This window comes from Vigna umbellata, chromosome 8 (assembly GCF_029865625.1).
Source record: "Vigna umbellata cultivar VRB3 chromosome 8, Vumbellata_1.0, whole genome shotgun sequence".
NCBI classification, from domain to species: Eukaryota; Viridiplantae; Streptophyta; class Magnoliopsida; order Fabales; family Fabaceae; genus Vigna; species Vigna umbellata.
This window is the reverse complement of record NC_142172.1, coordinates 44,554,633-44,578,860: the sequence shown is the minus strand read 5'-3', so window position 1 is coordinate 44,578,860 and position 24,228 is coordinate 44,554,633. Positions and strand designations below refer to the sequence as shown.

Below are 24,228 nucleotides of genomic sequence, written 5' to 3'. Positions count from 1 at the left end.
TCACTCACAATTCACTAAACCTCCCAGTCTAACTCTTTGTTGCACATAATGAAATGCCCATTTGTAATAATTTAACATTTTCATGATCGAAGTTGGCTAAAGTTAGATTGAGACCAGATAGGCTGTTTTTATCAAAAGTAGTAAGTATGCTACTAATTATCAGGTATTGGTGTTAATCACCTAGAACTTTAATCTAAATTTTAGTTTTACACAATGTACATAATGTAAACTTGATTGTATTATAATTGATTTTATAAACTTATTACTACTTTTATTATAACATTTTTAAGTACTTATCATAATTAAAACATAATATAAAAACTATTTCGTTTTTCAAAATTAATATAGTCAATTGCTATAACTTATATTTATTTAATTATTAAGTTGAGTTTTATGTGAAGTTTTATATAGAAGCTCAGAGCAAAAGAAGATCTAGGTTTGGAAACAACCAACTTCATCGAATGTGGTGTATAATATATTTGAACAAAATTACAAATCATGAACAAATTTAAAAGAATTTTAAGAATCCCAAATCTGATACTACTTGTTAGGTCTATGGAAGAAGAAGTTCATTAGAAAAATACAACATCAATAAGATCTTAACCCAACCACATAAGAGATTGATTATATTTTCTATTCAAAACCTTAAGAGAATGGGTTAATGAATTTTCAACCTTATATGATGTTCTACTTTCTCATTTTTACACAATGTGAGACTTAGACTCACTTAGAATTCTAACAATATTCTCTTTGAATGGTGAGTCTTTTCTACATTGGTACACTCCCCTTCTAACGGAAGCATTTAACTATCCATTTTCGTATCGTCGCTCATCCTAACGGGACACGCTTACCATGTTAAAGATTCATTAACCTATTGTCTTAAGATTTTTTGTAAAGAGTGATATCAATTCTTTATATATATATATATATATATATATATATATATATATATATATATATATATATATATATATATGTATGTATAAAAAGACAAATTATATAATAAAACATATAAAATTATGTTCCAACAGTTTTATTTGTATTTTCTTGGTCTTGTTCCAAAGCAATAATTCTTGCAATGCAAAAATATGATATTTTGGAATTCATGTTATTATTTAATGAAATATTATTAGTTTAAGATCACGACGAGTGAATTTCAATATTGAATAATCATGTAGATAAAGTATTTTTGGTGCAATTTCTTGAATAATCTTGTGTGCTCTATTCATTTAAGCAAATAGTACTCTGCATGCGGATTGTTGAAGATTGAAATAAGAGATATTTGGTATTTGCATGGCTTGATTTGAGGCTGGCATATATCAGGAGGGATTTGAAAAGGTTTAAACATTTTTATTATATTATAGGATAAAGAAATGTTAACGCATTGTGTTTTTTTTTTACATTTTGACTTAATACACCTGTCATTTTTTTATTGGATTTAAAATACAATAATAAAATAACAAATAAATAATGAATTAGTGAGAAAATGACATCATGTTAAAATGTTGTCAAAAAATTTATATCAAAATATTCTTTTTTTAAAAGAAAACTTGTTTGTGGCTCTACACTGTGACCACATTGAATTATAGTCAATATATATAATCCTTATTCTTAAAATCTATAATACATGAGAATTTGTCAATTAAAATTTAGTATATTTTAAAAAGATTATATAAATTAACAAAATATATATATATATATATATATATATATATATATATATATATATATATATATATATATATAAGTAAAGTATTTAATTTAAAACATATATTTTTTTATCTATTTGACTCGAACACAAGTATTAATAATTATATATCCCATGATTTTCTATAAAATCCACAAAATTTTGATTTATTGCATAGTTTCAATTATAATTATAAAAATAAACCACAAATCTTATATAATTATTTTTTACATTTTAGATATTAGATAGATATATTAAGTTTATTTTTTACATTTTAAATATTAGATAAATATAATAAATTTATTTTTGTGTTAGTTGAGAATGTGATAGTTGATAGTTTAAAATTAATACCTATATATACACAGTATTCTCTGTCCTATATTTTTTCAATTTAAGATGTGTTTGTTTCCAGTGTCAGTATCCGTATTCGTATCTTAACTTCGTAGTTACAAACATCTTTAGTTGTTTTTTTTTTTAATGTAGAGAGGTTAACCATTCAAGATTTCTTGACTCTTAATTTTCTGTTTGCTCTTTCATTTAATATTTTTAAATGTTTGCTCATAAGAAGAAAAACATATTGAAATCGAATGTTGCAGCTTTTAAATTAGAATATAAGTAAACCATTTTATTAATTTTCTATCTATAATGTAGAGTTTCATAGCAGGTGAGTTGAGTATTGATATTAGGGTTTTCCCAACGAACCCAAGATTGAAACGGCACTGAGAAATGACAGGGAAGAAAGTAAGTAAAGGAGTGTAAACACAATAACTGGTGTGTGACTTCTATTGGATACAAATAGTAAATTAGAAATATAGAAAGAAATGAGTTGAAGATTACAGTTATTGTTTCTGATAACGTGATTTCATCATGGATAACGAACCAATTTCTTTCTTGGAAAAATATCAACAATAAATTATTATATCCTCTACATAAATTTTGTCAAATTTCATTGAAATCATAATTTCCTCAAAGCTTTATACTGATTTATCATTTATTTTAAAATATTACGCTATTTTTTAATATTATACTTGCAGTTTTAAAAATATTGTACTTATATTTCTTAATAAAAGATCATTTAAAAAATATAAAAAACATCATTATAATTTGTTCAACTATGGTAGTCTATGTTTGGTTTGGGTTGATCTCGAATTTTCCTCGGGCAATCTCATTGATATTTTTTTTTCTAAGAAGTTTCGTAAATCAACAGCGATTTGTCCTAAAAGTGAGATGTGACTTGCCGAAAGGGTTGAAATTTTAGAGAGGATAAAATGAGTGACGGTTGGGTCCAAAGAGAAAATTAAAAAAATTGAGAAAAATAAGTACGAAAATCATAAACATTGATTACTTGAAATCATGACTGAGTAATATAAAATTGAAAGTAACTAATCTTTCAACTAATTTTATAATTAAATAATTAACTTTTTCTTGCACTATAACTAGCTAGCCTTAAAAGGCACACGCAATTAACAATTTGTCCACGAAGTAAATTGCGATTTTGGGAAAGGAGTTTAATTTCGGAGTGATCCTATTAACCAATATTATTCAATTATCACTTTTTATTCAGAGTTAGTGTAAAATTATATTTTTGAATCATTTGGTTAAAGAGAAAAAAATATTTGTACTCGTCTAAGATATGTAATTAAAATATATATACAAAAATAGAGAATGCTTTTAAAAACTATAATGATGAAAAGTTTCTATTTAATTGAATCAGTTTAAAAACAAAGTTACCGATTTTTTATTTTTATTTTTTTACTTCCTGCGGGGCACTATTCTTAGTTTTATATTCTAGTCTAGATAAGGTGTTTTGAAAGTTAATTTCTGAAAATACATTCGAAAACACTTATTTGAAATACAAAATATTTTTCAAATGGAATACTTTCTTCAATTTAAAATATAAAAATATTTTCTAGATTAAATGTTTTATAAGAAATTTAAAATCCGAAAGCATCTTAATTAACATTTAATCTATAATATATATTTTTATATTTTTCAAAATTGAGTATTTTAATCAGTATTTTTTCAATTTGAAAATATTTCTCAAAACATCTAATTCAGAAAATATTAAAACAATCAGGTGCAGAAAGAAAAAGAGGAATCCATTTAACTTTACGGCCTTGTTTACATGTTTTCTTTTGTGAGCCTCTATGTTTTAGACCCCCTTGCTATTTTGTACAAAATGTATAGCAAATATTTCACTTTCAACCATTTCCTGATACATATTTATGATAAAAATATAATGACGTAACATATTTTCAAAGCAATATCATTCTTAAGGAGATCGACATTTTTATGAACGCGCATCTTCTATAGCAACCATCAATAGTTCTCATGAGTGATTATATTTTTCTATCAAATGAAACGGCTATTTAATTTAAATGATGGCAAGTTATCTACCATATAGTGTGAAATCTTAAGTTCAAGATAAACAGAATATCAAATTAATGGAGATTTTAACTAGCTAGGATATATAATTTATTTATACACAAGAATATACATATATACTACCGAGGAATAAATATGCTCACAGACATTTCATTTATCGATTTTGTAGAACCTGAACTGGATCCTCCTACTACCATCCTTTGAACTAGTCCACTTTGATTAGAATTTATGGGTTTTTCAGGAAATGGCAACTCAGATAAAGAGCTACCGAGATATGAAACAACTTGTGTCATTGTAGGTCTGTCCTGTGGCTTCTCTTGCACGCATAATAAACCTATTTGGATGCATTTTATGACTTCACTCTGATTGCAAGATTCCTTAATATTTTTGTCTAATATGTTTAATGGTGTCCGATCCCTCCATTGATCCCAAGCCTGCAACAAATTCATAAATCAAATATTAATTGGATCTTTGCATTCTTTATGCCGGATTAGCATCAATTAATGTAAAATAATCTCATACAAATAAATACATACATAGCTCAAAAGGTCATCATCATCTGAAAAAACATGTCTCGCATTCTTTTTTGCACTAACTATTTCTATTATTATAACTCCAAAACTGAAAACATCTGATTTTTCTGAAAATTGTCCATACATTGCATATTCCGGTGACATATATCCACTGTAACAAGTAACAAACATCAATGTTAGAAAACAAGTATATTTCAATATATTAAAAATGTCCTTGATAGATAAGATGAAATACTTACTATGTTCCCACTATTCTATTTGTGTTTCTTTGATATTGATCTACACCAACAATTCTTGCCATTCCAAAATCTGATATCTTTACATTCATGTTCACATCCAATAATATATTGCTAGGTTTGAGATCACGATGTATTACTTTCAATCGGGAATGTTCATGTAAATATAAAATTCCTTGTGTAATTCCTTGAATAATTTTGTATCGTTCCGACCAATTCATTTGACTACTTTTGTATGGATCTGTAAATGAAATATACAATCTAAAGTAAGAAAAAAAAATATAAAGCTCAGCAATAAATTGTAGTGAGATAAACTTACCAAATAGAAAGTAGTCTAGGCTTTTATTAGGCACAAATTCATAAATAAGCATCTTTTCTTCAGCTTCCAAACAAAATCCTAACAACGTCACTAAATTTTTGTGTTGAAGTTTTGCTATTAACAAAATCTCATTCTTAAATTCAGCTGCACCTTGGCCTGAACTATGTGAAAGTTTTTTAACTGCTATTTCTCGTCCATCTTGAAGGATACCCTAAGAGCATAAAAAATGCAGGTTAACTACAGGAAACAAATCGAAACAACATGCGTATATTTTTAATAACACTTTATCACCTTATAAACATCTCCAAATCCACCTTCACCTATCCTGTTTTCATGTGAAAACTTCTTTGTGGCAACTTCTATTGTGGCCAAATCAAAATGTAACGATTCCAAAGTGGAACTTTCTTCTCCAACTAGAGAAACATCCAAGAGCTGAAATCAGTAATTTTAGCCTTTTAAAGAAATGGAAAGGAACAGGCTTTCTTTTTCAGATTACTTACAATTTTCCCTTAGAAGAGTGTTGTATTTCTTCCTTGATCTTTTGAATATGAAATAGCAGACACCACATAGGAGAATTATCGACACAATAACAAGGGAAACAATGAGGATTACTCGTAATGCATAATGGTTATTTCCTGCATAAATAATTGCACGAAAAAGAGAGGCTTTAGTAATTACAAAAAGAAAGATGTGATTCATTACATATACATGTTGATGAAGATTAGTATGCTGAGGTCACATGAATTCAGTTCACGAACACTAATCAATTTTTCATATTACTGAAGAGCGGTTTCAATCTCCTTCCGTCGAGTTCATCCAACGCATGATCAGTGACATCTTCTCTGTTTCATATTTGGTTTCTGCCTGTGACCGTCAATGTTACTGACGCCTCCAACACCGCCATCTTCAGCTACACAACTTCCTCTGATGGTGGCATTCCTGTTGTCTCCATCGCCAGAATCTCTACCCGGCTATTTCCGTTGTTCGCCTTTTTACTATCGCCTCCAGCTCCTAACGTCGAATCTCAGTCACTGATGCTGAGAGGAAGCAACGACACAGGCTTTTCCAAGATTTTCTATTCAGATGGCGATGCATGAGACAGGCTTTTCTATAACCTTCTACACTTCCCTATTAAAACCCAGTTTTGTGTTCTCCTCAGCCCCCGGAGACAGTAGCAATGATGACGACGATTGTTCCTCCATCGTCTCTACCTCCTTCCCGCACGACAGAACCAACATTGGATGAACTCGAAGGGGGAATTTGAGGCTACTGTAGATCGATTTGAAAATTTGGGAATTAGGGTTGGATGATTTCAAACTACATGAATGGGGAGCTTCATACAATGAGATGGAAAATATCACGTTTGTTAAAACTATTTCATTCATATAATGGATTGTGAAAAGTTACTAATTGGTCTCAGAATTTTGTTCCTTATAAGAAATTCAGAATAACTTTGCAGCATTAATTATGTACTGATAAATGGAAGATATGTGATCTGAATTAACAGGTTTTTCAGATTGTACACCAAAAAAACTGGGATTAATGAGCATTGTGATACATTATACTCAGGTTATTTTCATTAAATAGAAAAATTATATATACTGTTAACTACTAGTAGATAGGTTAAATATATTTGATAAGAAAAATACCTGATGAGGGTGGTGACGTGGCGTTCGTATTGTAAAACTGAAACAATTCGTATCTAACATTGCACCACGCAAGCAGAGCCCTCGCGCCCTCTTTTCCTTCGCAGCATGAGGGTACAGTAGAAATGGCGTTTTGCAAACACTCTTCACAACTACTACTCGTTAAGCTCGGCTCGCACTCCGTCAGGGCGTACACCCTTCTCTGAGCCGAGGATTCGGCGAATTCTCTATCGCCGGTGGCGAATTTCCTCGCCGAGTTAGAATTCGCTGTTTCTTCCACCAAATCGTCCAACAAGCCGAACAACGTTCCGTTAAAGCTGCCCAGGTCGGAGGTGGAGATGTTTTCACCGTTCCATAAGCTAGCTCCCGGTTCGATGCTGGCGGGGTCGAAGTAGGTGTTGGTGAAACGGAGCGTGCACTCGTCGTACCATATTATGGACTCTGTTTTGTTGGGGCAGAGTTGTGTTATTTCGGTGGCGGCGGTGGTTATGCAGTCGTTACACGTGGCGAGGGAGACATCGCCGCGGCAGAGGAAATAGCCGCTGGCGGCACTTGTGGTCCCCAAGCCCATGGCGGTGAAATAGGAGCCGTCGGATTGGGAAATGTTGGAGACGAGAGATTCGAGGAGGAATTTGAGATTGGTTTCAAATGTTGCGGTGGAATTGTAGGATGCGTTGGTTGGGCAGTAATTGTAAACCGGAGCTGCAGAGGAACAAAACGGTTCGATTACGAAGAGAGACAGGAACAGAAGAAAGGTAACATGGTTGATGGAGTTGGAGAGGAACATGTTGCGCCCAAACATCGTTTCGCGCACAACACAAGATTTTGGAATTGAAATAGTAAGTGTGTTATTAACTATAAGTTATTGTGATTATAATTGTAATTATACAATGATACAGTCTCAGAATTTGTCTTTTAGTGCGCGATGTTGGACAAATTGAAATGCAGGTCAAGAAGCAACCGCACAAAGACCTAGTCCACTATTCAGAAAGAAGGTTTGAAAAGCTACTTCGCGGCTGATATCAAACATTTCCTTGATTCAAATATATTTTTTTTTCAATTTTGTGTCAGTTCACATGTTAAATGTATTCAAACCCTACCATTTATTTAGTAGATCGATTAACATAATGTTTGTCTTAAACTTAAGTTTATGATTAAAAGTAAAAAGTTATTATTTTAAAACCTTTTCTGCACCACAAAAACAACAAATGAACAACACTTACAGCCATGTTCTTTTGAGGGGATTTGAGAGGATTTGAAGATAAATCTTTTTTTCGTTTATTTGAGTGAATTTAGAGGTAAATGAGAGTGAATTTAGAAATAAAAATTGTGAGAATTAGTATAGAATTGTATTGACGTGACAAATTAAAAAAAATTATTTTCAAATTCACTATCATTTACCTCCAAATTCACTCAAATAAACGACAAAAAAATTTATATTCAAATCCTCTCAAATCTTCTCAAATCTCCTCAAATCCATTCTTTTAAATCCACTAAAAAAACACGGCCTTGAGAGAAGGGTTAAGAAAGAACTTAAGAACCCCTTCGCTGACCGCAGCCTCCTGTCAGGTCCCATGCATGCATTAAGATAAATTTCAATTAAATATATACGAGGAATGATATTTTTAGGTTGAGTTTCTGAATGATATTTCTGAATTGAATTTTCTTCTTCAATAAACCAAAAACACACCCACCTAAATTTTAAATTTTATCCGTAATATCTACAACGCTGTGAATTCCTTTTTATTAAATAATTTTCATGATGGCTAATAAATAACTTTATATATAGAAATTTAAATAGATAGGAATAATGTTACTAAATTACTTTTGTTTTTATCAGTTTAAAATAATTTTTTAAAAGTTTACAGTCAGGATTTAAAGTTTCCCTACCTTGCGTAATATCACTGCATCTGAAACTATATTTCCTAAAAGTAAAATCTGAAGTTATCTAATTGGTATTTCGCCATGCCTTATAATTTTCTGCACGACATTTTGTTTTATATTCTGTATTCAATGCCAGATATCCACAGTCTTTAATCACGACTTTTCCCCTCTCTTTTAAACTAAAACAGCAGCCATATACTGTAATTGCGAGTAATAAAAAAGGTATATACTATCTTAAATCTTATTTCAAAAATTAAAATAACAAAAAAAATACCATATAAAATAATACGTACAAAGGGATATGTACTATAAAGGTATAGTTTGCAAAATAGGTATTGGAGATGAACTAAGCTCGTGTTGGCTACCAGTGAGTTTGGTTGAACCAATTGGTTCGCAAACACGTTAATTGGATATGAGTAGGAAATTAAATAGGTGAAATTTATGATGAGCTGGAGTTTTACTTTTTTATTAAAGTTATTACTTAAATACCATTTAGATTTGAAATAAACAATATTTAAATTCAATTTTTTATTTTTAAAACTTCTTAGATCCCTTACTTTTTTTATAACACTTTTATGTTTCTGTTTGAGTTAATATATTATGTTGGTGGGTTGAGACACTAAATGTTAGATAATGTTCACTAATTAAAAGGGGAGTGAGATAGATTTTCAAAAACTTTTGGAAGGAAGAACATGACTTGTGAAGAAGTCCACATGGTATTTGAATAAATTCATTTTACTTTTTAATGTATTTGTTATATGAAGAAAATAAAAAATAATCTAAAATTAAGTAAACTTTGTTTTAAAGTTTAATAAAAATGTATGAATGAAATAGATTAGACAAACAAATTGTATAGATAAAACATTAAACTATATATCTTAAAGGTTAAACGTTAAACCCTAAGTAAACCCTAACATTTTAATGCATGTATGTATTAGTATTTTAGACTATTTTTTTGTGTTTTTTTTTCCTGTGCAAATTATTTGAGTACGCAACTTTATTCAAAAGCCTCTATCATAATCATAAGAATGTTAAGAGATAAAAAAGTATTATAGGAATGTTTCCTCCATATCTTAGGTTTCTCTCTTCCGTACAAGCTACAAAGCTGCTTCTGCAAGACGCAACGTAACATTTGACCTTGTATTAAAAAGATACATCCCTACAAGAAAATCAATGCTTAGAGGAACTAATCTTTTTCGAAGAAGTTCATATAAATACATGAAGAGAAGAGAAGAACAAGAGAATTATATTTGCATACTCTCATGCTCCTGTTTTATCTTTAAGTTAACGTTCTCTAAGTCTCTTTCTTTGGAAAAAGAAAAGTTTTCTTTACAAATTTTTAGAACCTCATTGTATCAATTTTATATCATTTCTACGAGAGTAATCTTGTGTAATTGAATTTTAAAAAATACTTTGTTGCTTTTAGATTCATAAGTGAATTGGACTAGCTTTATACCATAAGTTGAGAAACTCGTTTGAACTAGTTGGATTAGTTGTAAAATTAGGAATAGTTAAACTCGTGTTATAAACTTCTAATATTTGTAAAATTTCTTAAGAGTGTTTAAAGAAGAACTCGACGTAGTTCAGTTTGAGCGAACTAGTATAAAAATAACATTACATTATTATTTTTATTTTAAAATTTTTCCTAAACATTTCTTAAAATACTTCAATGTTTAACTTTAATTGCATACCATCTAACTCCTAAAAAAATGCTTAAACACTTATTTTGTAAAAAAATTTAAAAACTATATTTAAATCCCAGTTCTAAAGTTTTTCTTATGCTTCAAAATCTATCATTACAAGAAAAAAGAAAAAGGTTTTCATATGGTGAATAATGTAGAAAATGTTAACATTCTTTATCTTTCAAGATTGGTGAGATCCACAATATTGACGGTACAAGTAATAAAACAATGAATATACATTGTCTTTTTATTTGTGCAATAAATAGTCTAGTCCTGATTATAAGCCCTAATTTTGTAGACAAGAAAAATAACTCACCAGGTATCCCACATTATCATGTGATTTATCACTAATCAACATTTAAAAAAATCAAAATTCAAAATCAACTACACAAACTAAGATTTATGAACTAACCCAAAAAGTAAAGATATCGTAATTTTATGAAAGACATATAAAAGTAAAGTTAAGAATCTCTCGTGAACCATTGATAAAAGTCGCAATTGAGTTCTTCCAATTTCTATTTGATTTCCTTTCTTCTTGTTCTTTCTCCTCTCCTTACCACCTCTTCACCACCCATCACCATCCAGTCCACCACCATCAATCACCATCCAGTCCATCACCATTATTACCATTTTTAGTTCATCCTCCTTCAACTCTTTCACTATGGTCATACTTTCAAATCATTGTAACGCTTCCATTATTGTCACCAACGTCCGCTTAAACTTTTTATCTCCTCTTCTTTTTTCTCATCTTCTTCTTACATATCTCCTCCTCTTTAAATATAAAAAAAATATCATTATACTTTATGAAAAATTTGCCGCTTAATTTACTAATAAATTTATTGACGAAAAATTAAATTTCGTTAATGATAAAATTTACAAATTTACCAAAGAGATTTTTTTATGAAATTGATAATCAAACTAATTATTGTAAAAATATCTATCATTTATACAAATTATAAATTTTCAAAAAATCTTATCAATAAACTTTACTATCAAATTTATTATTAAAAAGAATATTTATTAATAATTTAAATTCTAGAATTTATTAGTAAATTTGTTTGATAAATTTAAATTTACTAATAAATTTATTTTCTTGTAGTAAATTCTATTTGGAAGTTATTGTAATAGATATGTTTGACTAAACCAAAATTATACACACATAACAAAGTTGTACATTTTTCCATTTTTTGTAAAATTGTATATCTATTATGATTAGTATAACTTATGTTAAAAAAAAAAATTCTACATATTATTTAAATCCGTATAAAAATAATTTTTTAACTATATCTTATTGTTACAACTAATGTATAAATCAATAATCAGAGTGAAAATACAGAAGTAAAGAAACATTTAATAATTCAATGAATAAGAATTGTCAATTCGATTTAAAACACGTGTTATAAATTACATTTGATTACTTGAAAATAAAATATGTTTAAATCTTGACATACCAAAGTTAGATATCTTTTGGTTCATATTGTCATCTAACAACACATTATTCGATTTGAAGTCATAATGTATAATTTTTAATCTTTTAATGTTGAATATTAATGTAAATAAGAAATTTCTTGTGTAATTTCTTTAATAATCTTGTAATGTTCAAACTATTTTATATTCTACTATAAAATTATAAACCTATAAAATTATAAAATTGGACTAGAGATATGAGAACATTCATATAATAATTTAATAGAAAAATTAAACAATTGAAAAATATAATTTTATTGAATATTCAATAGAACATAAAATTTTATTAAAAACCCAGTTTCTAAATGTGTCCGGATTCAAAACTTATAGAGCACATACAACAACAATTTCTCCAGGAAATAAATTGTGATTTTGGGAAAGGACTTTGGAGTGATCCTACAATATTATTTAATTATCACTTTTTATTCAGAGTCAGTGTAAAATGATATTTTTGAATCATTTGGTTAAAGTGAAAAAAAAATATTTGTGCTCGTCTAAGCTTTTTAATTAAATAAAATATATAAAAAATTAGAGAATGCTTTAAAAACTAGAATATGAAAAGTTCATGCAAAATGGATTTAATTGAATCAATTTAAAAATACAGAAACAAAGCTATCAATTATAATTTTTTTTTCACTTTACTATAGGCCACTATTTTTAGTTTTATAAAATAACATACAAATATCACAAGTAAAATGCATAATGTAAAAGTGATTAGATATGTAAACATAAGTTAAAATTTTCAAAGTCAAAATTGCACGTATTACAGAGAAAGAAATAATGAATTTTAAGAATAGTTAAAATAAATAAATAAAATGTTTGACCAAAAATAAGTTTAACAGACTTAATAGCCAATGCTTAAATTGGTTTAACAGAAAGTAGTGGCAGTTTTGAATTACAGTCAAAATCAAAATACAAATGTTGTTAGTGATTTTGCAATCCTTTGGGACTTTACATATAAGATGAAAATTTTCTCTAGGAAGTGTCGCAGTTTGATGTTAAATAATATATGGTGACCGGCAAAAATGTTTGCGGGCCGAATCTTTAACTTTCGGACTGTTTCATCCTATGCCTATGATTTCATCCTACATTTCAAATTTCTAAAAATAACTTTTTATTTTTCTTTATCGAATCTTAAAATCGAATAAAAAAAATAAAAAATTTTCAAGTTTCGAGATTTTCATTGAAAAAAATAAAAAAAATTTGTCGAATTTTAAAATTTGATAAAAAAATTTCTTTTAAAAATATCCGATAAAACATAAAAAAAATGAGATGTAAGAGATTTTGAATTGTAAGAACAGTTTTATAATTTTAAAAAAAAATTAGAGTTACGTGATAAAATGATTGAAAGTGCAGAGTAAAACAGTCTAACTTTTGACGTCTTTTACATGTTTTCTTTTGTGAGCCTCTATGTTTTACGCCCATTACTGCTATTTTTCTACAAAATGTTTAGCAAATAATTCATTCTTCTTTTAACCATTTCCTGAAACATATTTATGATAAAAAAAGTGGTACTTTTAATCACATTTAAACAAAAATAGTAAAATTATATATTTTCAAACTAAACATATCCTTCTTAAGGAGTAAAGGGCATGTATCCCCTGTAACAACCATTAATAGTTCTCATGAGTGATTATATTTTTCTATCAAATGAAACGGTTATTTAATTTAAATAATGGCAAGTTATGTATCGCATATTGTGAAATCTTAAGTCGAAGATAAATAGAATCAAATTAATAAATATTTTAACTAGCTAGGATATACCATTTATTTATATACAAGACTATACAAATACTACCGAGGGATAAATATGCTCACAGACATTTCATTTATTGTTTGCGCAGAACCTGAACTGGATCCTCCTACTAACATCTTTTGAACTAGTCCACTTTGATTAGAGTTTATGGGTTTTTCAGGAAATGGCAACTCAGATAAAGAGCTACTGAGATATGAAACAACTTGTGTCATTGTAGGTCTGTCATGAGGCTTCTCTTGTACACATAATAAACCTATTTGGATGCATTTTATGACTTCACTGTGATTGCAAGATTCCTTAATATTTTTGTCTAATATGTTTAATGGTGTCCGATCCCTCCATTGATCCCAAGCCTGCAACAAATTCATAAATCAAATATTAATTGGATCGTTGCCTTGCCTGATTAGCATCAATTAATGTAAAATAATCTCACACAAATAAATACATACATAGCTCAAGAGGTCATCATCGTCTTGGAAAACTTCTCGTGCATTTTTTTTCGCACTTACTATTTCTAATATTATAACTCCAAAACTGAAAACATCTGATTTTTCTGAGAATTGTCCATGCATTGCATATTCTGGTGACATATATCCACTGTTTACAAACATCAATGTTAGAAAACAAGTATATTTCAATAAATTAAAAACGTCAATAATAGATAAGATAAAAATTGTGCTTGAAAATTACTTACTATGTTCCCACGATTCTCTTTGTTTCTCTCTGATATTGATCTACAGCAACCATTCTTGCTAATCCAAAATCTGAAATCTTTGGATTCATATCATTATCTAATAATATATTACTGGGTTTAAGATCACGGTGTATAACTTTTAATCGTGAATGTTCATGTAGATATAAAATTCCCTGTGTAATTCCTTGTATAATTCTGTAACGGTCTGACCAGTTCATATGATTACTTTTGTATGGTTCTGCAAATGAAATATTAGATCAAAAGTAAGATAAAACAATATGATGGAGAGTTTTTCTACCGGCTAAAGTATTTCAAAGCTCAACAATAAACAGTAGTAAGATAAACTTACCAAAGAGAAGGTAGTCCAGGCTTTTATTAGGCACAAATTCATAGATAAGCATCTTTTCTTCAGCTTCCAAACAAAATCCTAATAATGTCACTAAATTTTTATGTTGAAGTTTTGCTATTAACAAAATCTCATTCTTGAATTCTGCTGCCCCTTGGCCTGAACTATGTGAAAGTTTTTTAACTGCTATTTGTCGTCCATCGGGAAGGATACCCTAATAGCATAAAAAAAACAGGTTAACTACAAGAAACAAATAGAAACAAACATGCATATATATATATATATATATATATATATATATATATATATATATATATATATATATATATATGTATATATATATATATATATACATGTATACATATATGTATGTATACATGTATACATGTATGTATACATGTATGTATACATACATGTATACATGCATGTATACATACATGTATCATGTATGTATACATACATGTATACATGTATGTATACATGTATACATATATGTATATATATTTAATAACACTTTATCACACCTTATAAACATCTCCAAATCCACCTTCACCTATCCTGTTTTCATGTGAAAACTTCTTTGTGGCAACTTCCACTGTGGCCAAATCAAATTGTAACGATTCCAAAGTGGAACTTTCTTCTCCAACTACAGGAAAATCCACGAGAAAAGTAATTTTAGTCTTTTAAAGAAATGGGAAAGTGTCAGGCTTTATAGATCACTTACAATTTTCCCTTAGAAGAGTGTTGTATCTCCTCTTTGATCTTTTCAATATGAAATAGCAGACACCGCATAAGAGAATTATCGACACAATAACCAGGGCAACGATTAAGATTACTCGAATTATATAATTGTTATTTCCTGCATAAATAATTGCACGAGAAAACAGGCTTTAGTAATTTCAAAAAGAAAGATGATTCATTACATATACATAAGCATGTCATTAACTGTTTAGCATTCTAACTAATCATCATCAATATATTCTTTAACTTAATCATAAGGTAATTTCTGTAGTATCCTCTCTGAAATTGATGAAGATTAGTATGCTGCGATCACATGAATCCAATTCACGAACACTAATCAATTTTTCATATTGCTGAAGAGCGGTTTCAATTTCCTTCCGTCGAGTTCATCCAACGCACTACCAGTGACATCTTCTCTTTTTCATATTTGGTTTCTCTCTGTCACCCTCAGTGTTACTGACGCCTCCAACACCGTCCTCATCATCACTGGAAACTTTACTCGTCCAATATTTTCCGCCGCCACCATCTTTAGCAACACAACTTCCTCTGATGGTGGCAATGATGATGTCTCCGTCGCCGGAATCTCTATACGTCCATTTCCGTTGTTCGGTTTTTCACTATCGCCTCCAGCTCCCAAAGTGGCATCTCAGTCACCGTCGTTTCCATTTGTCACTGTGCCTGGAGCGACGCCATTTTCGCCGTTTGCAGGCGGCATTGACGAGTACGATGGAGATGAAGTACATCGTTATAGTGTCCCAGCGAGCGAAGAAGTTAGGGAGGAGAGACACTGTTATCGTTATCTCTTCTACTTTTGATGAAATCCAATTTTGTGCTTTCCTCTGCCACCATAGACAGTACCAGTGATGACGACGATTGTTCCTCCATCGTCTCTACCTCTTTCCCTCACGACAGAACCAACAGTGGATGAACTCGAAGGGGAAGTTTGAGGCTGCTGTTGATCGATTTGAAAATTTGGAAATTAGGGTTTGATGATTCCAAACTACTGGAATGAGCAGCGTCATACAATGAGATGGAAAAACAAAAAACAAAAAAGACAAATCCCAAATATAAAGTAAATTAATTAAAAAAATAATTTTAGTATTTATAATTCCACGGGTATAATGAAATTAAATGAAATACAGAAAAGCATTGCTGATTAATCCAAGTACAGATAAATGGAATAGATATGATCCTTAATTAACATGTTTTTGAGATAGTAAACAAAAAATATAGAGATTACTGAACAATGTAATACATTATACTCAGGTAATTTCATTAAATAGAAAAACTATTTATACTAGTAAATAGGTTACATATTTGTTAAGAAAAATACCTGATGAAGGTGCTGACGTGGCGCTCTCATTGTAAAACCGAAACAATTCGTATCTAACATTGCACAGTGCAAGCAGAGCCCTCGCGCCCTGTTTTCCTTCGCAGCACGACGGAAGAGTTGAAATGGCGTTTTGCAAACACTCTTCACACACACTATTCGTTAATTCCGGATCACACTCCGTTAGAGCGTACACCCGTCTCTGAGGCGAGGATCCGGCGAATTCTCTATCGCCAGTGGCGAATTTCCTCGCCGAGTTAGAACTCGCAGTCTCTTCCACCAAATCGTCCAACAAGCCGAACAACGTGCTGTTAAAGCTGACCAAGTCCGAGGCGGAGATGTTTTCATCGTTCGACAAGCTGGCTCCCGGTTCGATGCTGGTGGGGCTGAAGTAGGTGTTGGTGAAACGGATCATGCACTCGTCGTACCATATTATGGACTCTGTTTTATTGGGGCAGAGTTGTGTTATTTCGGTGGCGGCGGTGGTTATGCAGTCGTTACACGTGGCGAGGGAGACGTCGCCGCGGCAGAGTAAAGAGCCGCTGGCGACGTTTGCGGACCCCAAGCCCATGAAGGTGGAATAGGAGCCGTCGGATTCGGAAGCGTTGGAGACAAGAGATTGGAGGAGGAATTTAAGATTGTTTTCGAATGTTGCGGTGGAATTGTAGGTTGCGTTGGTTGGGCAGTAATTGTAAACCGGAGCTGCAGAGGAACAAAACGGTTCGATTACGAACAGAGACAGGAACAGAAGAAAGGTAACATGGTTGGTGGTGGTGGAGAGGAACATGTTACGCCAAAACATTCTTTTGCGCACAACAGAAGATTTTGGAATGGGAATAGTAAATGTATTATTAACTATAAGTTATTGTAAACCATAAAATGATAAACTGTCGGAATTTTTCTTTTACACATACATTTCCAGAGTCATTTTCAGTGCGTGACGTTGGACAAATTGAAATGCAGGGTCTAGAAGCAACCACACGAAGACCCAGTCCACTTCATTAAAAAACTAAGGATTAAAGTTTGAAAAAGCTACTTTCCGGTTGATATCGATCGTTTCACTCTGTTTTGTCAATTTTGCATTAGTTCACATGTTAAATGCATTCAAACCATACCATTTCTTGAGTTGATCGATTAACATAATGTTTGACTTAAACATAAGTTTATGATTAAAAATTTAAAGAATTGCTATTTTAAAACCTTTTCTGAACGACTAAAACAACAAATGAACAGCACTTAAATTGGGATTAGGGTTAAGAAAGAATTTAAGAACCCCTTCGCTGACCGCAGCCTCCTGTCAGGTCCCATCCATGCATCAGCTCGCATGTTCATCACTCTATTCTCAGATAACTTTCAAATAACTATTTCTTCCCAAGGTACAAAATCATGCTGGTTTATTAGTAAAAAATCTCAGTACTTTTTCTGTAAAAACTGTTATATTACACAAAATAAATACTTTCTATAATATAATCAAAGTTAAGTACAATACTTAAGGGTTTTTATCCGTAGAATCATAGAACAACGTTGTGAATTCCTTTGTATTAAATAATTTTATTAATTCAAAAGAATAACTTTGAAAGTTTATCATGATGGCTAACAAATAACTTTATAGATAGAAAATTTAAATAAATCGTAATAATATTACTAAATTATATTTGTTTTTATTAGTTTAAAATATTTTTTTAGTTTACTGCCAGGATCAAAGTTGCCCTATACCTTGCGTAATATCACTTGGAATCTGAGGCCATTTTTCCTAAAAATAAAATATAAAGTTATCTAATCGATATTTGGCCTTGCCTTATAATTTTCAACGGGAGATTTTGTTTCATATTTTGTAGTGATATCCGCAGTCTTCAATCACGACTTTTCTTCTCTCTTTTAAACTAAGACACCAGACATATACTGTAATCGCGAGTAATAAATAAGAAATACTCTATCTTTAAATCTCATTTAAAAAAAAAAAAATATATATATATATATATATATATATATATATATATATATATATATATATATATATATATATATATATATCAAATAGAAAAATACGTACAAAGGATATGTACTATAAAGGTATAGTTTGCAAAATAAGCCATATTTGAGATGAAAGAAGTTCGTGTTGGCTACCAGTGAGATTGGTGTTCGCAAACACATTAGAGATGCATTTTTAATTAGATGTGGAGGAAATTAATTAAATTAAATTTATGATGAGGTGAAGTCTTACCTTTTTATTACAAAATAGCATTTAGATTTGCAATAAACAATATTCCAATTCAAACTTTTAATTTTTTTTTATGTTATAAACTTCTATAGTATTTTTTTTATAATACTTTTATGTTTTTATTTGAGTTAATCTATTAGTTTGGTGGTTTAGACAGATAAATGTTAGATAAATGTTCACCAATATAAAAAGAGAGTGAGATGTATCAAATTTAACGAAAAAAAATTTAGCAGAAAGATATAATATTAATGAAATCTGAGTTTATACGAGAGATTGATATCACTTTCTATCTAGAATCTAAAAACTATAGGTTAATGGATCTTAATTTTTATATAATAATACTTTGTTTTTTCATTTCTACACAATATAAAACTTATACTCACACTTAAAATTCAAATAGATAAACTTTCAAAACTTTTGGAAGAAAAAACATGATTTGTAAAGCATTATTCCACGTTTATTTGAATAAAATCATTTTATTTTTTATATATTATATGAAGAAATGAAGAAAATAGAAAACAATACTATCATTAAAAAAAAGGTTTTTAAATTGGTTATTTTATATATATTTTACATTAATTTTCAAAACGGATTTTGGACTGAACAGTATAGAAAATACTCACATTCTATATCAAGATTAGTGAGAACCAGAATAAGTTAATGGCCGTACGATGAATAAGACCGTGAATATATCAAGTCAACCAATTACTATTTACTTTAAGAAGAGAGAAGGAATGAATTATTAATTTTAATTATCAAGTCATCTCTATTCTACACCATCAATAAACGACACAAACGGAATGTTTTTAATTTATGCTCTCTCTTAATATCTTTGACTAAAAGAAAACTACATGATCATGTGATTTAAATCAATATAAAAATCATTTTTAACTTTATGTTATCGTTGAGTTAATATAGAAATCAATCATCAGAGTGGAAAAACAAAGATAATACGTGTTACAAAATCCATTCGATTACTTGAAAAATAAAATATGTTTAAAAAATTATGTCATATACAAACTATAGTTTATGAAACACCTTGTTTCTCAATTAAAGTTGGTGAATTTATTCATTTCATCACATAGAAATAGTTGCTTATAGAATACTATAGAAGGGTTCAATTAACTGATATTGATCACAACCTTTTTAACGAGGACATACTTCAGTGATTAATGAATCAGCAGCAGAATAAGGGATTGAAGAACTGTTGGACTGATCAGAATCATGCTGGTGTCTTAATCTCTCTGTTGTTACTCTTCCTCTCACAAGAGATGCTGGCTGTCTGGGCAACCCTAAAGTTACTGAATAAGCGTTCAATGCAAGCATTATTGTCGCCATTGATGGTCTCTCAACTGGGTTTTCTTGAACGCATAATAAAGCAATATGAATGCATCTCTGAACTTCATTTCTAGAATAAGAACCTCTCAGTTTTGGATCCAATATCTGGAACGGTGTTCGATCTATCCAGGTCTTCCAAGCCTGTGCCAAAACTTTAGTTAGACTAAACAACTAAAATTCCAATATATTTTCCTCCAGGCCTTTTCCGCAGAATCTGACATAACTAAACCAAAACATGTTAAATGTAGTTCAAAACTTACAAAGCTCAGAAGGTCATCATTATCCTCATGTGATCGATAATAACTTGTGTTCTTCTTGCCACTAAGGATCTCCAAAACCAAGACTCCAAAACTGAACACGTCGGATTTTTCTGAGAATTTCCCATGCATGGCATATTCTGGAGGCATGTAACCACTATAAATAAGAAAGAAAAATTGTTAACACGTAGACTCCAGTAAATAACACGCAAGATTTTCAAACGGGGAAATGAAAGATATTCCTGTTCAGAAACAATTCTTTCAGCTGGTATAAGGTATACCATAATCTACAATTACATTTAACTTACAAAGTTCCAACTACCCTTCCTGTTCTTGTATTTTCTTGACTTTGATCTCCATGGAAAACCTTTGCCATTCCAAAGTCGGAAATCTTTGGATTCATATCGGCATCTAGTAAAACATTAGATGCCTTGAGATCGCGGTGTATTACTTTTAGCCGAGAATCTTCATGGAGATATTGAACTCCACGTACAATCCCAACTATAATTTTGTAACGTCTTGCCCAGTCTAGAACTCCATGGTCTTCGTGACCTACAATTTAAACAAAATTGCAATTCTAAGAACAATTAGTTCATATAATATCTCCAACAGTATAGCCAGAAGAAAAGGTTTGAAGATAACAAACCAAATAGATAGTGGTCGAGGCTGGAATTTTGGATAAACTCGTAAACCAGTATCCTCTCCGTTCTCTCCATACAAAAGCCTAACAGTCTAACTAAGTTTTTGTGTTGAAGCTGAGCAATAAGTAGAACCTCGTTCTTGAATTCTCTGTCACCTTGGAGGGAGGTTCTTGATAGCCTCTTCACAGCTATCTCTTCTCCATTAGGAAAGGTACCCTAAAACCATTCTTCACATTATTACCACAGCTCTACACACTGTATCTTTTACCATAAGAAATTTATTAATTAATTCATATACCTTATAAACCGCCCCAAATCCACCTTCTCCTATCTTCATCTCATCTGAGAAACTATCTGTGGCTGCTTCTATTGTAGCCAAGTCAAAATGCAAAGACTCTTCCTCAGTCAAATATCTCCTAACTGCATTAAAAAGCAATACGAAGTTATAGTAGTTGCAAAAATAAGCACACTGTTCAAGCCTTGAAATACATAAATTATCAGACTGGACAACAACTTCAACTTCTATTTTCTTCAGAAAGAAAGAAAAAAAAATATTACGGCTATCATTCACGTCCTGGACATCCTCACGGTTTTCTCTTTGCCTTCTTCGCCACCAACAGCATCCTATGAACAAGAACAGCGCCAAAATAGCAATCGGGAGAACAATTGCCACGATCATCAATGTACTTTTGCTACCTCTCCAAGGAACCTCTTTTAAAAACATGAAAATGAAAACAAATACTATTTAAACCACAATGAACTTTTTTTAGAGCCTAAATAAATTTGAAGTTTCATTTTTGCTTAGGCTAAATACTAAATTTCGTAAATTAGATACTTGATAAATTAAATATTTATGTTTCACTTGTTTTTATTGTTTGTGTCAATTTTATTACTCGTATTTATTAAGTTAAAACAAGTATTACATGATGTGGAATGAATATTGAAAAAGAATATGCATTAAATCCCTTGTTTATACTTATAATCCTCGTATTAAAAAATATTATGATAAAAAATTAAAAAAAAAATTAGCAATACGTTAATAGAGTCTACTTATTAATAAGAAAACAAACCAAAATAAATATTTTTTTTTTCAGAAATTTAAACAAAAAATCTTATTGTTGATTAGATAGAAGTTAAAGAAAAAAACAATTATATACAGAATTATGCTATTTATACTATCATCCTTAAATACATGTGGCCCCAACATAATGGAACCAACTTCCTCCTTAAAGACCGCAAAAACAAGGTTGACTTAAGAATGACATTAGTAAACTGATAAAAATTACTATTACTTGACAATTTTAATCTCTTTTACACCATCATTCAATTATACGTTATCCTATAAAAAATTATGTAAATTATTTTGAATTTGTTTAATTATACTTTTTTCTTAATTTTGAAACAAAAACCTGTATCATTAAATTCACTCATGTACTTTCGTTCATGACTCAAAATTAAAAATAATCACAGTTTTTGGAATGACCAAATTGGCAAAAAGTTTTAAAGATAAAAAAGAAAATAATTTCTTTAGATAAAAAAGGAATGAATGTTAAAACAAGATATATAACTGCGATTATTTCTTCTAGATTTATTAAAAAATATCTGTACACTATACAACATATCAAAATTAAATAATAAACCGAAAGCAGAAAGACTATAAAAACAGTACATAAGAGTAATGGTAATATTACATACTTTTATATTCGTTTAATATATAATTATATTTTTTTTAAGAAAGAAAAAAATAAAAAGTAAAAAATGATAGTATTAAATAAATGTAAAAATTTTATGTGTGTAAAAATATACTGAAAAAGATATCAATGAACTGATTCAAAACGTTTTAGGACTATTGAGAGAAAAAACACTACACAAGAAACTTTGGTTAGCGGAGAAGACTCATACTCGATCATATATATAGTATGCATATACCTGAAGAAGGAATGAGCATGGTGGAATTGTACAGAAAAGGATGCAGTTGGTATCTGATGCTACAGATGGGAAGCAGAAGCCTTGCTCCTCCGCTTCCGTTGCAACACGATGGAATAGCTGCAATTGCGCTTCGAAAGCACGCCTCACAGCGACCACTCGTTGAGTCTGGCTCGCACTGCGCCATTCCATACAGCGTTTGCGCGGTCGTCACACTCACCGCACCTGCGGCGAACTTCTTCTCTCCCATGGAACTCGCCAAAGCTTTTCCCTCCAAACTGTTTAACAAGTTCGACAGTAATTGGTTGAAGTGGTCCTGATTTGAGTTAACGGTGCTTCCTTCGTCGTTGAGGGGATACCCGGGAACTATGTCATCATTGTCGAAGGTGCTGTTGGAGTAGATTAGCGTACACTCGTCGTACCAGATGTAGGACTCGGTATCGTTGGGACAGAGGCGAGTTATGTTGGCTGCTGCTGCGGCGACGCAGCCATGGCAGACGGTCGGGTTGACGTCGCCGCGGCAGAGGAAACGGCCGTCAATGTCGTCGACGGAGGTTCGGAGGAAACCGCTGTTGGAGGGAAGGGAGGAGTTTGAAACAAGAGAAGAGAGAAGGGTATTCAAGTTGGATTGAAATTTGGTGTTGGGTGAGTAAAAGGTTTCATTGCTGCAGTAGTGGGCACTGTAAATGGCTGCTGATGCAGATGCAAGAAAAAGCATGCATAACAGACATAGTAATTGAAGTGTTAACGAGGTTGTACAGAAGTTGGAGGCTAGCATGTTGGATTGAATAATTAATAGGAGAAATTCTGCAGCTTATCTTTTTAGATTATGATAGTGGAAAACCTTTGTGGTTAATATGAAGCTCTCATATGATTTGGAGGGCGCCTTTCCCGACGCGTAGCTTACACGGCCGCGTTTGCGTCATCATTACATTTTCGCTGACTTCAAACTCGAACATGTATTATACATAAGACTTAGTCATATCTAGAGATTCTATTTTCTTAAAAAATATATATATAATTAATAACAAGTTTAGTAGGATATACGTGTACAAAAGTTGTTTAAAGAAAATAAAGGACTTGCCTTTATTACTTTTTTTTTGTTTGTTTAAAGGTATGATGTGTAAAATGGAAATATC

General features: G+C 30.7%; 3 protein-coding genes across 4 annotated transcripts; all 3 read right to left on the bottom strand.

Moving 5' to 3' along the window:
- Nucleotides 1-4,121: 4,121 nt before the first annotated feature.
- On the bottom strand, nucleotides 4,122-7,732 carry LOC124825839 (cysteine-rich receptor-like protein kinase 10). Of its 2 annotated transcripts, XM_047298553.2 has the most exons (7): nucleotides 6,810-7,732; nucleotides 5,661-5,795; nucleotides 5,452-5,573; nucleotides 5,161-5,371; nucleotides 4,845-5,082; nucleotides 4,609-4,756; nucleotides 4,122-4,506 (listed from the first exon to the last, which is right to left on the bottom strand). In XM_047298553.2, exons 1-7 carry the CDS (start codon nucleotides 7,606-7,608, stop codon nucleotides 4,192-4,194), a joined length of 1,968 nt encoding a protein of 655 aa, XP_047154509.2. In that variant the 5' UTR covers nucleotides 7,609-7,732; the 3' UTR covers nucleotides 4,122-4,191. The 2 variants fall into 2 exon arrangements, with proteins under 2 accessions (XP_047154509.2, XP_087951782.1); XM_088095656.1 differs by having other exon boundaries at nucleotides 4,845-5,371.
- Nucleotides 7,733-13,546: 5,814 nt separating this feature from the next.
- On the bottom strand, nucleotides 13,547-17,555 carry LOC124825841 (cysteine-rich receptor-like protein kinase 25). The gene is made up of 7 exons (XM_047298556.2): nucleotides 16,710-17,555; nucleotides 15,360-15,494; nucleotides 15,160-15,281; nucleotides 14,639-14,849; nucleotides 14,290-14,527; nucleotides 14,045-14,192; nucleotides 13,547-13,948 (listed from the first exon to the last, which is right to left on the bottom strand). Exons 1-7 carry the CDS (start codon nucleotides 17,506-17,508, stop codon nucleotides 13,634-13,636), a joined length of 1,968 nt encoding a protein of 655 aa, XP_047154512.1. The 5' UTR covers nucleotides 17,509-17,555; the 3' UTR covers nucleotides 13,547-13,633.
- Nucleotides 17,556-19,882: 2,327 nt separating this feature from the next.
- LOC124825840 (cysteine-rich receptor-like protein kinase 25) lies at nucleotides 19,883-24,009 on the bottom strand. The gene is made up of 7 exons (XM_088095658.1): nucleotides 23,093-24,009; nucleotides 21,722-21,874; nucleotides 21,462-21,583; nucleotides 21,169-21,379; nucleotides 20,831-21,074; nucleotides 20,526-20,679; nucleotides 19,883-20,406 (listed from the first exon to the last, which is right to left on the bottom strand). Exons 1-7 carry the CDS (start codon nucleotides 23,865-23,867, stop codon nucleotides 20,074-20,076), a joined length of 1,992 nt encoding a protein of 663 aa, XP_087951784.1. The 5' UTR covers nucleotides 23,868-24,009; the 3' UTR covers nucleotides 19,883-20,073.
- Between the last annotated feature and the right edge of the window lie 219 nt (nucleotides 24,010-24,228).